Source organism: Pelophylax lessonae (assembly GCF_965119305.1).
Source record: "Pelophylax lessonae genome assembly, chromosome: 3".
Classification (NCBI taxonomy): domain Eukaryota; kingdom Metazoa; phylum Chordata; class Amphibia; order Anura; family Ranidae; genus Pelophylax; species Pelophylax lessonae.
This window is the reverse complement of record NC_138770.1, coordinates 532,082,500-532,099,550: the sequence shown is the minus strand read 5'-3', so window position 1 is coordinate 532,099,550 and position 17,051 is coordinate 532,082,500. Positions and strand designations below refer to the sequence as shown.

The 17,051-nt window shown below is 39.5% G+C and overlaps 1 protein-coding gene across 5 annotated transcripts in view; it reads left to right on the top strand.

The window, feature by feature from the left end:
* Window positions 1-17,051, top strand: part of TRIM67 (tripartite motif containing 67) — a 116,761-nt gene that overhangs the window by 81,323 nt on the left and 18,387 nt on the right. For 3 of the 5 annotated variants that reach the window (XM_082251613.1, XM_082251614.1, XM_082251612.1), the window contains exon 6: window positions 5,317-5,474. In XM_082251613.1, coding sequence (XP_082107739.1) covers window positions 5,317-5,474 — 158 coding nt within the window. The remainder of the gene's footprint in view (window positions 1-5,316; window positions 5,475-17,051) is intronic. The other 2 variants (XM_082251616.1, XM_082251615.1) reach the window with 1 other exon arrangement.

Sequence of the window (17,051 nt, the reverse complement as noted above, 5' to 3'; positions counted from 1 at the left end):
CTAGTGGAATTTCCATTATTAACCCCTATCATTGTGTTACATCTTAGATAAATTTACTCAGTGTTCTAGAAATATAGCTAAACTACTTTTCTTTGCTTTTACAAAAATTGCCTTGCTATCATCTGAAAACAACATTTCTAAATGTCACTATTTTTGTTCAGCCAGGATTTAGATTCTCCCATTTACCGCTGTTATCAGAATACACTAATCAGCTGCTGCAGCCGCTGATTGAGAAAACATTTCCAACAGGTCCCCTCAACAGAAGATGATCAGTCAAAATTCAGCCAATCGACTTCTGCTGAACATAGTGAATTTTGATTAGTGTATGGCCAGCTGTAGAAAGAATAAATGACGTCTTAAAATCCAATTGAGTTTTCAGTTTAAGTCAGTTTAACACAGACCAGATGTATCAAAACATGAGGTGTGCAAAGTCTTACTGTGTGTTTTTTTAAAAAATATGCAGCCACAGCCTGGGTAGAAAAGCATGCATCCTGCCAGCATACTGCAAAATGGGGACCCTTGTTCTCTGTGTGGAAACAACAATCTCTGAAATGCCGCTTGATGAGCAAGATTCCAAGCTTTTCAGTTAGCAGGAAAATGAGCTTTGCTAATTACAGAGCCAGGAAGAGGATGTCAGACTTGTCTTGCTTTCCCACAGAGAACAAGGATCCCACTCTACAGCTGCTAGCATCGCATTTTTTAAAAAAATATATATATAAATAGGCTGTAGCAACTTCAAAATGAAAACAACTGAGAGAAGAGATGCAGCCAAGTACAGTGCTGGATAGATTGAGGACTATTTAGGGAGGTTGGGGGAGCACAGTAAGTTGTAAAATTATTTTTACCTTAATGCTGGGAATGTGTTAAGGTAAAAAAAATGTTTTAGCTTTAGAACCGCTTTAGTCGAAAACTCAAAATGTTTTGCTAAAATTCCATTAGAACTCTTTTTAAGGCCAGCTGTAATGGCTGATGAAAAAAATGGAATTATCCACTGTATGTCCAGCTTAAAGAGGAAGTAAACACTTGAAAAACTTTTTTCTTTTTTTTCCCCCTGCAAAGTAAATGCATAATGTGCTAGTATGCATCGCATACTAACACATTATGTGACACTTACCTTCAACTAAGCCCACGTTGTCCCTCCTGCCGGGCGCATCAATCTTCACCTGTCTTCTTCTGGGTCTGCGGAATCCGGCTGTATTACTGGCCGGAGCAGCGTGACGTCACTTCCCCGCATGCGCGCGTGAGCCGCCAGTCATGGCACAGGGCTCTGAAGAAACGGCACAGGTGGCCGTTTCTTCAGAGCGCATGCGCCGATGACGTCATTGGCTGCATGCACTGTAAATATCTCCTAAACGGTGCAAGTTTAGGAGATATTTACAGCACCTATAAGTAAGCCTTAACCTCCCTGGCGGTATGATTCTTTCCGATTTTAGGTGCTGAAAGCGGTACCATTATTTTGCATGTAATTCTTAAGAACGAGCAGCCCAAACCAACTATTTACATATGTTTTTTTTTTTTTACTGTGCGTTCTTCTTTATAACATCTCGGGTATAATTAAGTTTGAAACACAAAATCATAAATTATAATATAATAAATAACTACAGTATAAATAAGTTAAAGTATGTATGCATGTATATATATATATATGCACGTGTATATATATATATATATATATATATATATATATATATATATAGTGCCTTGCAAAAGTATTCGGCCCCCTTGAACTTTGTAACCTTTTGCCACATTTCAAGCTTCAAACATAAAGATATAAAAGTATAATTTTTTTGTGAAGAATCAACAAGTGGGACACAATCATGAAGTGGAATGAAATGTATTGGATATTTCAAACTTTGTTAACAAATAAAAAACTGAAAAATTGGGCGTGTAAAAATTATTCAGCCCCTTTACTTTCAGTGCAGCAAACTCTCTCCAGAAGTTCAGTGAGGATCTCTGAATGATCCAATGTTGACCTAAATGACTAATGATGATAAATAGAATCCACCTGTGTGTAATCAAGTCTCCGTATAAATGCACCTGCACTGTGATAGTCTCAGAGGTCCGTTTAAAGCACAGACAGCATCATGAAGAACAAGAAACACACCCGGCAGGTCCGAGATACTGTTGTGGAGAAGTTTAAAGCCGGATTTGGATACAAAAAGATTTCCCAAGCTTTAAACATCCCAAGGAGCACTGTGCAAGCGATAATATTGAAATGGAAGGAGTATCAGACCACTGCAAATCTACGAAGACCTGTCCGTCCCTCTAAACTTTCAGCTCATACAAGGAGAAGACTGATCAGAGATGCAGCCAAGAGGCTCATGATCACTCTGGATGAACTGCAGAGATCTACAGCTGAGGTGGGAGACTCTGTCCATAGGACAACAATCAGTCGTATACTGCACAAATCTGGCCTTTATGGAAGAGTGGCAAGAAGAAAGCCATTTCTTAAAGATATCCATAAAAAGTGTTGTTTAAAGTTTGCCACAAGCCACCTGGGAGACACACCAAACATGTGGAAGAAGGTGCTCTGGTCAGATGAAACCAAAATCAAACTTTTTGGCAACAATGCAAAACATTATGTTTGGCGTAAAAGCAACACAGCTCATGACCCTGAACACACCATCCCCACTGTCAAACATGGTGTTGGCAGCATCATGGTTTGGGCCTGCTTTTCTTCAGCAGGGACAGGGAAGATGGTTAAAATTGATGGGAAGAGGGATGGAGCCAAATACAGGACCATTCTGGAAGAAAACCTGATGGAATCTGCAAAAGACCTGAGACTGGGATGGAGATTTGTCTTCCAACAAGACAATGATCCAAAACATAAAGCAAAATCTACAATGGAATGGTTCACAAATAAACATATCCAGGTGTTAGAATGGACAAGTCAAAGTTTAGACCTGAATCCAATCGAGAATCTGTGGAAAGAACTGAAACTGCTGTTCACAAATGCTCTCCATCCAAAGTCACTGAGCTTGAGCTGTTTTGCAAGGAGGAATGGGCAAAAATTTCAGTCTCTCGATGTGCAAAACTGATAGAGACATACCCCAAGCGACTTACAGCTGTAATCACAGCAAAAGGTAAAGTATTAACTTAAGGGGGCTGAATAATTTTGCACGCCCAATTTTTCAGTTTTTTATTTGTTAAAAAAGTTTGAAATAGCCAATAAATTTCGTTCCACTTCATGATTCTGTTCCTCCACACTGAAAAGATTAATAGTAGCGAGAGCCATTGGCTCCTGGTGATGTCATATCTATTCTGTGATGAGGGGGGGGGCAGGTGGGGCCGAGCCACCCTGTCTGTGTCAATAGTCACAGACAGGGTGGCATGGGAACAAGCCCGCATGAGTGCCCCCATAGCAAACTGTTTCCTATGGGGAAACTCGCTGAGGAGCCAGGAGCGCTGGTAGGGGACCCCAGAAGAAGAGGATCCGGGCTCTGGGAGGTAAGTAAAAAATGTCTGTTATTTTAAAGGAAAAACAAAGCTTTATTGTTACTTTAAGGCTGTTTATGTCATGTTTATTATGGTTGTGGAAACCCTATGTGCACTAGCCTTTAAAAGTATGGAATCATTTAGAAATAACTTTCTTTTAAAACATTTAATTTTTTTAATGACAACCATAACTAATGCAAATGGCTATTACTATTTGAAATTAAAAAGAAAATTGCCTTTCCGACTGACCTTTTAAAAGTTATTTTTTAGGCAAAAATGGCCAAAACAAAAGGATGTTAAGAGCTTTTTTGGCCTTGAATGCAACAGTTTGCTGGATGTTTGATATATGAATGGCTGCCAGTGCTGTCAGCTGTTGCTTTTTTATATGGCTGTTTGAATATGTAGCACCCTACATGTAGGTGCTAGGTAAATGTATAGTGGGCCTTGTCTGCCTAACAGCAGGGCCATGATTTATTTTTGTCAGGGTGTCATGGCTTCCAGGTGTCCCCACTGTGGGGAGACTTCCAGTCTCCCCACTGGTTCCTGTGAGAGTCTTCTCATAGGGCAGTGGAGGAAACCCAATTAGGAGACACATTCAGGCTTGTAACTACCCCAGAAGGCAGATTATGCCGCAAGGGATTCTGGGAGTGGGTATAAGTTTGAGGGAAGTGCGTGATTGGGTGTCTTTGGCGGGAGCAGAGTCCCAGGAGGGAGAGAGGTCCAGTCCCAGGAAAGCCTACACAGGTCATGAATACTGAGGATTGCCCCTTGCCCCTGGGGGTCTGCCTGAAGAGTTAGAGGGGACCACTCTGGAGAAGGTTCTGGGATCCAGATGTCAGCTAGCGGACAGAGGGGGTACCTAGGTTGAGGACCCTAAAGTGACAGAGGGGGTACCTGGTCAGGGGGCCCAGAAGAGGTAAAGAGGGCACCTGCAGTTTGGTCCCTGAAGAGACAGTGTGCAGTGTCTTAGTTGAGAGTAGCAGCCATATAGGATTCCACAACAGTCTACCTCAAGCCAGTGCGAGGCTGGAGGAGGAAGTCAGTGACTTTGCAGTACAGTAGTGTTTGTAGCTCATTGTTCTACAGTCCTGGATCTTCTGGACTCAAGGTCGAGGATCTAGGACTTCTTTCAAGTTACAGTGTGTTCTGAGTGTCAGTGAGCGTTGGCTGGTGTAGGCTGGCATCAAGACAGCGTTAACAGACATTTCCTGAGAAAGTCCCAAGTTGTACTTAGTTGAGACTTAAGGAGTATCCCACTCATTCCCTTCTCCCATCCCCTTAATTACAATAAAACAACAAAACAAAGATGCCGGAGTTGTCAATGTCTCAGTTCTCACACCCAGGGTCTTAGCTCACATGGGCTGGAGAGGTAACCGGTAACAATGGCAGACCCACATGGCCCAATGCCTGGAAAACCTGCTACACATATATTGCAAAATTTCATTGGCTGCTAATAGTCACAAGTGTGAATGGGACCTTGAGTTATATTTTAAGTTTTATTAATTTTAATTTTAGTTTAATTGTAAAGTATGGTTTAACAAAACAAATATATTATACTATACTTTGAATAGTGACTCTGCATCTCCATATTGTATGATGTTAAGGGAGTTGAAATATTTTAATAATATATAGGGAAAATAAAGTAATCAGAGGCTGAATAGCTTTCTCCAAAACATAAATAGATTCACTTGATTTAAAATTTGTTCTCATTGTCTAAGCATCATTAAAATCACTGTAATTACTTCACATCTGGATAAGCTGTACCTTTGCTGTCCCGAAGTAAAAAGGTGCACAGTGTTAGCTTTCTCAGTCTCGAGACTTCATGATCATTTCATTAGTAGCTGGGGATGCAAGGGCAGAGTTACACTAATCTGTACTTAGTTCCTGTTACAGTGCCCCCAGTACCATTACTGCAACTGGAGAAATGCTGCACTAGGAATAACAGTGTCACTCTAGCATGGAGAATGCCACCATTTGCCCACAACCCTGTAGATGGATATATTCTCGAGCTGGATGATGGAGATGGAGGCCTATTTAGGGTAAGCAAGAAAATATGTTTCATTCATTTGAAAGATATGCAGAATGTTATAGTATAAAAAAGTTAGATAATGTCAACTGTCAAGCTGTAAAACCGTTTTTCTTCTGGCTAAAGATCAGAAAATCATACGAAAAATTAATGCAAAATTATCGGATGGGACAAGCACACCATTTTTTCTCATACGATACCAGATCATACAATTTTCATTTATCAGTACAATTGTCGTCTGAAAATACAACACAAATATAATACAATACATTACATAACTTCCAAATTTTTATTCTGTCGTACCATATAAGTATCAGAGCGTTAGTAACCTTTTTATTTTCATTATGAGATTGGCATGCAAAAAAGAATGGACAATCATTTGTCCTGTAATCTCATTGTGTGTGCCAGGCATTGCTTTCCTCCAGCGGAAGGGCCTGTTAGTTATCAACCCTGAGGCTGGGTTCACACTAGTGCGAATTGGATGCAAGTTTCCACGCATCCAATTTGCTTGACAAGATAGTGTTCCCGGCTCTCAATGGAACCGGTTCACACATCTCCGTGACGGCTGCAAAGCAGATTGCACAGGGGTCCTGTGTGTCTTTAGCTCTGTTTCAGGTCCAAATTCAGGCAAAAGATCGGGCCTGATTCGTCCCTGAAACGGAGAACAGGGACGCACCGGACCCCTGCTGTGAGCCGCATCCGAACTAAGTGTGAACCTAGCCTGAGTCATATACAGCTAAGAATATATAGCAGACTAGTCATCCCCTAAGGGGCATTACAGCTGGTCACTGGGATAGAAGTTCTGCCCTGCTACAGTAAAATATAAAAAATAAATAATGACACACTTACCTGCTGGAGATTAGAGATTCAGAATTCTACAAATGCCCCTTTCTGACTGGTTCTCTCTAAGACTAGATAAAAAATTAATATGTGGCTAAATCAAAATATCACAATAATATCACAATAATATTACATACTGTAGTTGGCACCTTCAGGTACTTGCCTTCTATTTCTAATATTAACATAAAATCAGAGTTCTCCAATGAGGAAACAATGATCAGCTTTCATCTGCCCTGGTTTGCTTTTTTTTGTTGGATGTTGGGGGCAGGGGGGAAAAGTGAGAGGCAGTGACAACCAGGTTAATTCAACAAATGCTTAACAACAATTTTTTGAACACAGCTTCCTTTAGAACTACCTGGGCCTAATTCAGCAACCATTTGTCCCAACGTCGCTAATATTACATATACGTTGGCATTGAATATTGGCATCGATGAACACAGAACAGAAATGGGAATTCTTCCAAAAGACTGTATGTAAACACACTGCAAAGTATATTCCCATGGGCAATATGTTTAAAAGGCTAAAAATGAAACCTATGTAGCTCATGGCCAAAGGTAAAAAAGCTATAAATAATAAGAAAAGAGCTTTTAAAAACTATAAAAATAAAGGAACACAATCATCATTTAAATATTACAAAGAATATAACAGAATATGTAAAAAGGAAATCAAGGCCGCAAAAACTCAAAACGAACGCCAGATTGCAAAAGATAGTAGGAAAAACCCCCCCCAAAAATTCTTCAATTATAATAATAGTAAAATGGTCAGGTCTGTGGTTAAGGGTACGGAACCTCGCAAAGTGATCTCAATGTTTTATGGTATGCTACTTCTTTCCTCCTCATCTCAACTGGAATCAAATCACGATGGGAGGCAGATGTAAGCACATTGGATGATGAGAAATGGAGTGCGGCCTTAGACACCTGCAAGGCTGTGTGACCTAAAGTATCGGACCAGCTCACCCAACTGTATATAATACACCGCACTTATCTCACTCCTCTTAGACTGATTCTATATAAAAAGGAGCAAAGTACTATATGTCCAATGTGCTCACGTGAGGTGGGTAGGTTCTATCTCTTAATTTGGAAATGCCAGGTTATACAGGGTTTCTGGTCACAGTTTATTTATTTCCTGCTTGATACCATGGGCTCTCCTTTAACCCTCTGTCCTAAACAGTGCCTATTAAGGATAACCCCTGACCCAGATATGGACAAATTTACTAAAGTTTTCCTACATAAAACTTTGTTTTCCACTGGGAAAAACGATTGCCAGACAATGAATGAGGGTCATTCTACCTCTATTGGCTAACTTGATACTTGACATAAAAATACCCTCCCATATATGAAATGTTTCTATATAAATAGCGGTTGCCCATCCAAATACAACAAGATATGGGACTGATGGCTACAGGCATTGGAAACGTGCAGTTAACCATGTTGTACTGTTGGAGAGACAGCGCAGATTCTTAATGTCACCTGAGAGTAATACTCGATAAGACTATCTTGTTCGACTAAAAGTGTTTTCTGAAGTATGAGATTACTGTATACTGTGTTGTTTTGTACATTGATTCGCCTGAAATGTTTAGGGGACAATTGAATCCCCAATTTCAGCTGTCCATTCTGTATGTATTTTTGTTACCTCGTGCACTGTACACTTATTGTGATCCTACAATTGTACTTACCCTAATAAAAGTTACTGTCAGGTCTGAACATGTTGGCCCTTTACAAAATAATTTAGAGTGGGTGACTGGGGACAAACAGAAGGCACATTTAATAAATACAGCTCTGTGTATGCAAAGGAGCATGGGGGAGCTCATGTCCATAATGGGGTTAATATTGACACAGCCCCATATGATCCACAATGGCTCATAATTGATATAAGCCAGAAATATTTAGACAGAATAAAGCACCTGGACTGGATGGCATACACCCACAGATCGTAAAAGAACTGAGCTCTGTCATTTCAAAGCCATTTTTTCTAGTTTTTAGGGACTTTTTATTGACTGGCATGGTATCACTGGATTGGTGTAAGGCTAATGTGGTGCCTATATTTAAAAAGGAATCAAAGTTTTTACCTAGTAACTACAAACCTGTTAGTTTAACTTCTATAGTCGGGAAGATACTGGAGAGTTTAGTAAAAGACCACATAGATAAGTTCTTGCTGGAAAAAAAATATTTTAAGCAACCAACAGCATAGATTTTTGAAAGACAGAAGTTGTCAAACAAATCTGATTTCTTTTTATGAGAAGGTAAGTATAGTAAAACCTTGGACAGAGAGGTGGCTGTGGACGTGGTATACTTGGATTTTGCAAAAGTGTTTGACACAGTTCCCCACACACTGCTAATGTGTAAGGTAAATCCTACAGGCTTAAACAATTCAGTTTGTAAATGGATAAAAAACTGGCTAAAGGACCAAATTCAGAGAATAGTGGTAATTATTCATACTCTGAATGGTCTAAGGTTATCAGTGGTGTACACCAAGGTTCAGTGTTGGGGTCCTTACTTTTTATTACAGTTATAAATGATATAGGGTCTGGGATTAAAAATACCATTGCAATATTTGCAGATAACACCAAGCTAAGCTATGCAGTATAATAACGTCCTTACAGGATGTCTCCAACTTCCAAGCTGACCTCAATGCGCTGTTTAATTGGGCAACTATATGGCAAATGAGGTTTAGTGTTGAAAAATGTAAAGTTATGCACTTGGAGACTAAGAATATGCATGCATCTTACATACTAGGAGGAGTACAACTGGGGGAATCAATGGTAGAGAAGAATCTGGGTGTTTTTGTAGATCATAAGCTTAATAATAGCATGTAGTGCCAAGCTGCAGTTTCCAAAGCAAGCAAAATCATTTCTTGTATTAAGAGAGGTATGGACTCCAGAGAGGGAGACAACATGTTGCCCCCTTTACAAATCTTTGTAAGACCTCATCTGGAATATCACAAAAAGGATATCGGGGAACTAGAGAAAGTGCAGAGAAGGGCAACAAAACTGATAAGAGGCATGGAGGAGCCCAGCTATGGGGAAAGTTTAGAGGAACTGAATGTATTCTACCTTGAAAAGAGGAGATTAAGGGGAGATATGATTAACATGTATAAATATATAGGTGGTGAACTTGGTGTTTAGTTATTCACTTTAAGGTCATCACAGAGGACAAGGGGGCACTCTTTACGTCTAGAGGAAAAGAGATTTAATCTTCAAATACGGAAATATTTCTTCACGGTAAGAACTGTGAAAATGTAAAATAGACTCCCTCAAGAGCAGGTTCTGGCCAGCTCAGTAGATTGCTTTGAAAAAGGCCTGGATTCTTTCCTAAATGTACATAATATAACTGGATACCAACATTTATAGGTAAAGTTGATCCAGGAAATATTCAATTGCTTCTCGGGGGATCAGGAAGGAAATTTTTACCCTGTTGGAGCAAATTGGTTCCTGCTTTGCTGTTTTTTTTTTTTTTTGCCTCCCTCTGGATCAACCGTGGGTATAGGATTGAGTATGTAGGATTGTATGATTTATTATTTTTTTTTATTAGGATATTTTTTTTTTCTTTTATTGGTTGAACTAGATGGAATTGTGTCTTTTTTCAACCAGACTAACTATGTAACATGTGTCAAATTCAAGTAGTTCTTACTACTGCCAGTTTAAGAACCTGTTGCTTTGCCAGAGGCAGATTATTTAAGGAAAGCTGCCAGTTGTCAGATTAGAAAGATCGTGTACAGAGCTACGGCAGTAATCAGATTGGAGCATGCCATCCCTGGCCCTATTCAGCTGTCAGATGGGAGTTTCCCTGGCCGAAAGCTAAATGTAAAGAAAGAAGCCAGGGGTACAATTGATATCATTACCCAAATTTGGCAACACTATGGAAATTTCATATGGGAAATTACTTGTCATTGGGTGTGCGGTGCCTGATAGCAAACTTAAAAACTCTCCCCATTAAGTACACTTTACTTTTGCCTGACAGTGTTCAGTAGACTGAATAATGGCTATTGATCCTCCCACTAGTGTGCACCACCGTCAATGAAAATTAAAGCAAACCAGATGAGGAACTAGTCTATCTATCAAGCTCCACCCATCCCTAATAGAAAACTCCTTAGCCATGCACATGTCAGTGTGACAGGTGCAGTAGCTGGGGAGGAACGGAGGATAATTAGGAAGCAATCTTCAGCATGGACACTCCGACCTCAGTGCGTGCACTGAAAGATTCATGTACCTGTCTATGACACCCTTTATAATTTCCCCCCAGTGTAGGGTTTCCCCAACAGTGTCAACTACCAAATTCTATTCATGGTAAAATGATTGTAGGATACAGGACAAAATAACAGAACAGAGAATCATACACTTTGGCCCTTCCAGAGGCTCACAGGGTCTACTGCCAAGGCAGACATGAACACAAACCTAATGACCCCTTCCCTACATCTTGGTCTGATAATTAGAAGAGAGCAGACCTTATGGTGGCACCTTTGGTACCCCATGGCATCTCCCACTCTACCACACCCTTTTTTTTCTTCACCTCTTTTTTTCTTCACCCTACCTCTCTTTTTACAGCTGTTGACCCTTCTTCCCTCCCTTTTTAAATTTGAAACTGGGAAACTCCCATTTCATGAAGACATCATCAGACAGGGTAATACCATTTAATTACAGTGGTGATTGAAAGTTTGGGCACCCCAGGTAAAAATTTGTATTAATGTACATAAAGAAGCCAAGGAAAGATGGAAAGATCTCCAAAATGCATCACATTACAGATTAGACATTTTTATAATATGTCAACAAAAGTTAAATTTTTTTTCCATCATTGACACTTTCAAAATTACAGAAAACAAAAAAAATGGTGTCTGCAAAAGTTTGGGCACCCTGCAGAATTTATAGCATGCACTGCCCCCTTTGCAAGGCTGAGACCTGCCAGTGTCATGGATTGTTCTCAATCGTCGTCTGGGAAGACCAGGTGATGTTAATCTCAAAGGTTTTAAATGCCCAGACTCATCTGACCTTGCCCCAACAATCAGCACCATGGGATCTTCTAAGCAGTTGTCTAGAAAACTGAAACTGAAAATATTTGACGCTCACAAAGCTGGAGAAGGCTATAAGAAGATAGCAAAGCGTTTTCAGATATCAATATCCTCTGTTCGGAATGTAATTAAGAAATGGCAGTCATCAGGAACAGTGGAAGTTAAAGCAAGATCTGGAAGACCAAGAAAAATATCAGACAGAGCAGCTCGCAGGATTGTAAGAAAAACAATTCAAAACCCACGTTTGACTGCACGATCCCTCCAGAAAGATCTGGCAGACACTGGAGTTGTGGTACACTATTCCACTATAAAGAGATAGTTGTACAAATATGGTCTTCATGGAAGAGTCATCAGAAGAAAACCTCTTCTACGTCCTCACCACAAAAATCAGCGTTTGAACTTTGCAAATGAACATATAGACAAGCCTGATGCATTTTGGAAACAAGTTCTGTGGACCGATGAGGTTAAAATTTTACTTTTTGGCCGGAATGAGAAAAGGTTCTTTTGTTGAAAAGGGGCACAGAATTTAATGAAAAGAACCTCTGTCCAACTGTTAAGCATGGGGGTGGATCAATCATGCTTTGGGGTTGTATTGCAGCCAGTGGCACAGGGAGCATCTCACGAGTTGAAGGAAAAATGGATTCAATAAAATTTCAGCAAATTTTGGATGGTAACTTGATGCCATCTGTGAAATAGCTGAAGGTAAAGAGAGGATGACTTCTACATATGGATAATGATCCTAAACACACCTCGAAATCCATGGGGGATTACATCAAGAGGCGTAAACTGAAGGTTTTGCCATGGCCTTCACAATCTCCTGACCTCAACATAATTGAAAATCTTTGGATAGACCTTAAAAGAGCAGTGCGTGACAGGCAGCCCAGAAATCTCAAAGAACTGGAAGACTTTTGTAAGGAAGAATGGGCAAAGATACCTAAAAAAAAGAATTGAAAGACTCTTAGCTGGCTACAAAAAGCATTTACAAGCTGTGATACTTGCCAAAGGGGGCAGTACAAGATATTAACTCTGCAGGGTGCCCAAACTTTTGCAGACGCCATTTTTTTTGTTTTCTGTTATTTTGAAAGTGTAAATGATGGAAATAAAATCTAACTTTTGTTCACATATTATTAGAATGTATAATCTGTAATTTAATGCCTTTTGGAGATTTTTCCATCTTTCCTTGGCTTCTTTATGCACATTAATACAAATTTTTACCTGGGGTGCCCAAACTTTCGATCACCATTGTAGAAAATCACAAGCTCTAATTAGAACCCTGGTCTGATATGATCAGTAATAATTAGTAATTTTTTACACTTAACCCATAAGGGAAGTGCCTTCACAGCAGAGATGTGTACATACAGAACTGTTATCATACATACAGTACATACACAAGAAATGATCTCCTAAGTATTAATAATATGACAAATAAATCCAAAACAAAAGGTGTATCCACAAAACATACATAAGGCCTCATGCATGTGGGCATAAAAAAAAAAAACACATTTCAAAAATGTTTTTGGATCTGAGTGCAATGTGTATTGTTTTCAATAGGGCCATACACACAGGTGCTTAAACTTGCGCTGCGTTTCACATCTGTAACAAAAAATTAAAAAAATGCATCTGAGGAAATAAATTTTACACCCTCTTGAGTGTAAATGTGCCTAAATGCATGTATTAATTTAGGCAGGGCCTGTTGCGCCTGTGCATGCGGAGTAACACTCGCGCAGAGCGCACTCATCAATGCCCAGCACCAGGGTGGAGACTGTTCCCCAACTCAGAGATGAGTCTTCACTACAGTATATGTATTAATAATACAGAGTTCTTCTGAAAAGCGACTTGACCCATGTCATTACACACTGTAACGTATCTGTTTGCATTAGGATGAATGTAATGAGCCTGCGCTCAACCCCACCAGTCCAGCTTACCTCTGTTATCTCACTCCAAGTAACAGAATGGGGTCCCACCAAGCGCAAACCTCATGTTTGCTCTCACTTAACTCTTTCCTTCCAGTACTATATAACTAGGTCATAGATTTCTGCAACACTAATTTGCTCCCAAATGCTATGGGAAATGGACTGCTAGGGAGGGACCCCTCCCTACCAGAGAACCTGGCACCTTACCAGGTACCACGTTTTCACGATTGGTTGCTGTAGCTTGTTGCTTCACTTGCGTACCCATATAAAATACACTCCTCTTATTGTGTTTGCCTAGTTAACCCTCTGTGGTAGTGTTACTTCATACCTCAAATGTGCTTTTCAGACCCAGGTTTTCTGGAATACGCCAGAACCAACATACACCCCTTTTAATAACTTCAGACAAGGCTTATACCAGTAAACATAACTTTACTGTAGGAGTACAGCATGATAATACAGAACGGACAATGTCCTTTAACTAATTATAAGTAACACGATGTAGTGGCTCCATGAGGTGAGAGTCCATATAGGCATTGTCCATGACTTGGATGCTATCCATGACCCCTGCTGTCTTCTTCCACTGCTACCGAATCAGCAGCTACAACTGCAACCTCACTCAACACAATTCAACCGCCAACCTGCTGATCTTAGCGGCCCTCCTCTTTATTTATCATAGGTGGGCCCGCCAGAATAAGAAAACTTGGAAATTAGGCTGAAAGTACTTTAACGCTTTCCCAGCCTGGGCTGGCTGCTGGAAACTAAATATATGCATTTCAACCTGCCTACATGTGCATATATATAAATACAAAAAGTGCATTCTAGTATTGAAAACAGTCAGGAGAATATAGAACTAGAATTTTACATATTTAAAAATTTTATCTAAATGCAAGAATTTACTGATTTACACAGGAACTTTTCTACCAAAAAAACTTTGCCTTTACAGTATGATCAGTAAAATTCTTGCAATGTGCACGTAGCCTAAAAATATTATTGCATGTGATGTGTGCATACATTTATGCTTGTTTATTAGGTAACAGGTGAAGGTAAGTGCAATGCATACATTGTTCTCATGGTTGCTATACCTGCTGTAATTTCAGAGTGAGAAATAGCATACATACTGTTATTAAATGAACTGTCTTGTTTTATCTTTTAATGAAAGTTCTGTATGTACTTCAGGGGGGAATAAAACTACTGTAAAATCCATTTAGGATTAGAGTAATACTATCACTGTGAGTCTCTCTGAAGTACCAGCCAAAGAATAATTACTAATCCAGATAGTGACATGTGTCAGAGATTTATATTGTTACACTGGATTTGGAGATATTTCAAACTATTTGGAATGAGACTTAAGTATCACAAAGCTTTCAGACAATTAAGGAATTAGTAATGTGAAATATGGTTTAACAAATAAAAATAATTCTTCAGATGTTGCCCCAGAAAGTTGAGCTGAAGTTTTAAGGAAAGTCAAGGGAAAATTCTAACTTGATTCTAGATTGATACTTTATGAATACAAAGTATGTCTGTGTATGTCGTCTCCGTAATATTATTTATTCAAATAAAAGTGAAGAAATACAGACTAAAGTGAACCTGTAGCTTGGAAGCCAAGTAAGTCAGTCACCCTGATTAGATTTTACATAGTGTTAAGATCCTTACCCTTGATATTGTAGGGCATATTTCCCATAGGTACAACTCTTATAAGAATAAAATAAAACTAGTTTAACTGAACCAGAGAGTTTTAGACCTTTTTCACACTAGACTTCAAAGGAAAACGCCTGAACAGCAAGAAATTAGCGTTATTTTTCTAGCATTTTTTTCAGGCGTTTTCAGCTCAAACAGCAGCTCCCCTCCCCTTTTCTAGCATCACTCCACACCTTACACAGGTTTCTATTGGCCACAGCAAAACCCCTAAATTAAAAAAGCTTGTAAACACACCTATGACATTTGCAAATCTGCTCAAAAAAACGTTCAAAAATGCCTGAAAAAAAATGCTGAAAAAAATGCCTGAAAACACTCAGCTCAAGTGTGAATGTAGCCTAACCCATTAAAATACAAAAAAAAAATGTATGTAAATTACTTAAAAAATGGAGATACTGAAAATGTGTTAAAACTGAACCCCAGACACATAGCTGAATACACAATTTAATACGCATACTTAAGCTGTCTCGTCTGCCGAAGGTTTTGTAATTCTGTCCAGCTGCATTTGTGATTCTTACACCTCTGTCTGACAAAATTTGTTAAAGCCCATGTCAGGAATACAATGTTTTCTTGTGGTTGTAAAGTCAGTGCTCACAATTACTGCCAGCCCCTCTCTTATAAAACGCTGTGTCATCATGTGACTGCCTGACGCTCTCCTTCCCCGAACTAAGGACTACAGAGGGAGGGGCTGAGATTCCACTCTGACGTCACTCTGACGTCAGTCGGGCGGTCACTATGTCAAAAAAGGTATTTAGCTGTTGAATTAAAAAAAAAAAAAAAACATACACTGTGCAGTATATTTTGTTTTAACCTCCCTGGCGGTATGATTGTTTTGGATTTTAGGTGCTGAAAGTGGTACCATTATTTTGCATGTAATTCTTAAGAACGAGCAGCCCAAACCAACTATTTACATATGATTTTTTTTTTACTGTGCGTTCTTCTTTATAACATCTCGGGTATGATAAAGTTTGAAACACAAAATCATAAATTATAATATAATAAATAACTATATATATATATATGTATATGTGTATACATATATATATATATATATATATATATATATATATACATCGCAGGAGACAGAAGCCGGGGCACAGAGCATCGGGCGAAATATCCCGCCACCGCACACTGCCGGAATACATCGCTGGATTCCGGGGACAAGGTGAGTACCTTCTCTTACAGGATCCAGCGATCTCCCTAGCGGTACCCCGAGTGTGGCTCAGGGTTACCGCTAATGGCTCGGAAATTTCACCCCGAGCCATACTCGGGAATACCGCTAAGGAGGTTAACACAGGGGCTGGCAGCAATTGTGAGCACTAACTTTACTGCCATACGGAATAGCGGCACGAGGGGAGAGGCAGGGTTTGTCGATCAGCTCACACACAGGAGCTGACAGGCAGGGAGGGAGGGAGAGTGGAGGAGAGGGAGAGACTGTGGGCCCATGGAGGCACGTAAACTTACCACAGTATCATTGGTCAGCAGCCATTATTACCATGGTCAACACACCTAGGAGGACACAGGAACAGGTTGGATCAACCAGGTTTTTACAGCATAGAAAAGAACAAATTACACCACACAAACACTATGCGATTTAACATGCTTAAAAGGAACAGGTCCCAACAGTACCTATTCTCTGGCACAAGATGTCCTTAGTCAATTGGACCAAAGATAAATTGTGAGTTCATGGCTTCAGAAAACCAAGGGAGTGTCCCCCCGAAGCCCTCCCTGTAGGGAGCAGCACTGATATCATTGCAACTGCTGACAGGATGATGATATGCTAGTTGTATATAAAAATACATTTATTTTTAAATAACTACACAATTGCATTAAAGTTTAAGGAAGTAGACTGGATGTAAAAAAAGCTGCAAAACAAACCAAGTTAGCAAAGACTGAACCTAAAAAAAAGTATAATGATTGACTATTAAATTCTGTCCCAAAAGGTTATGCAAATATAAAACTTGAATAGCAAATCTGGTTAATATAGCCCCTCTAAAAGATAAATTGGAAAACATAACTGTAAAAGACAAATCAAAAGCTGAGGTTGTGTATACAAGTCTTCCAACTGTCTTTACTAAGGAGTTAATAGCATCAGGTAAAACGGTGGGCAGATGAAGCACATTCTTCCTATTTGCCTA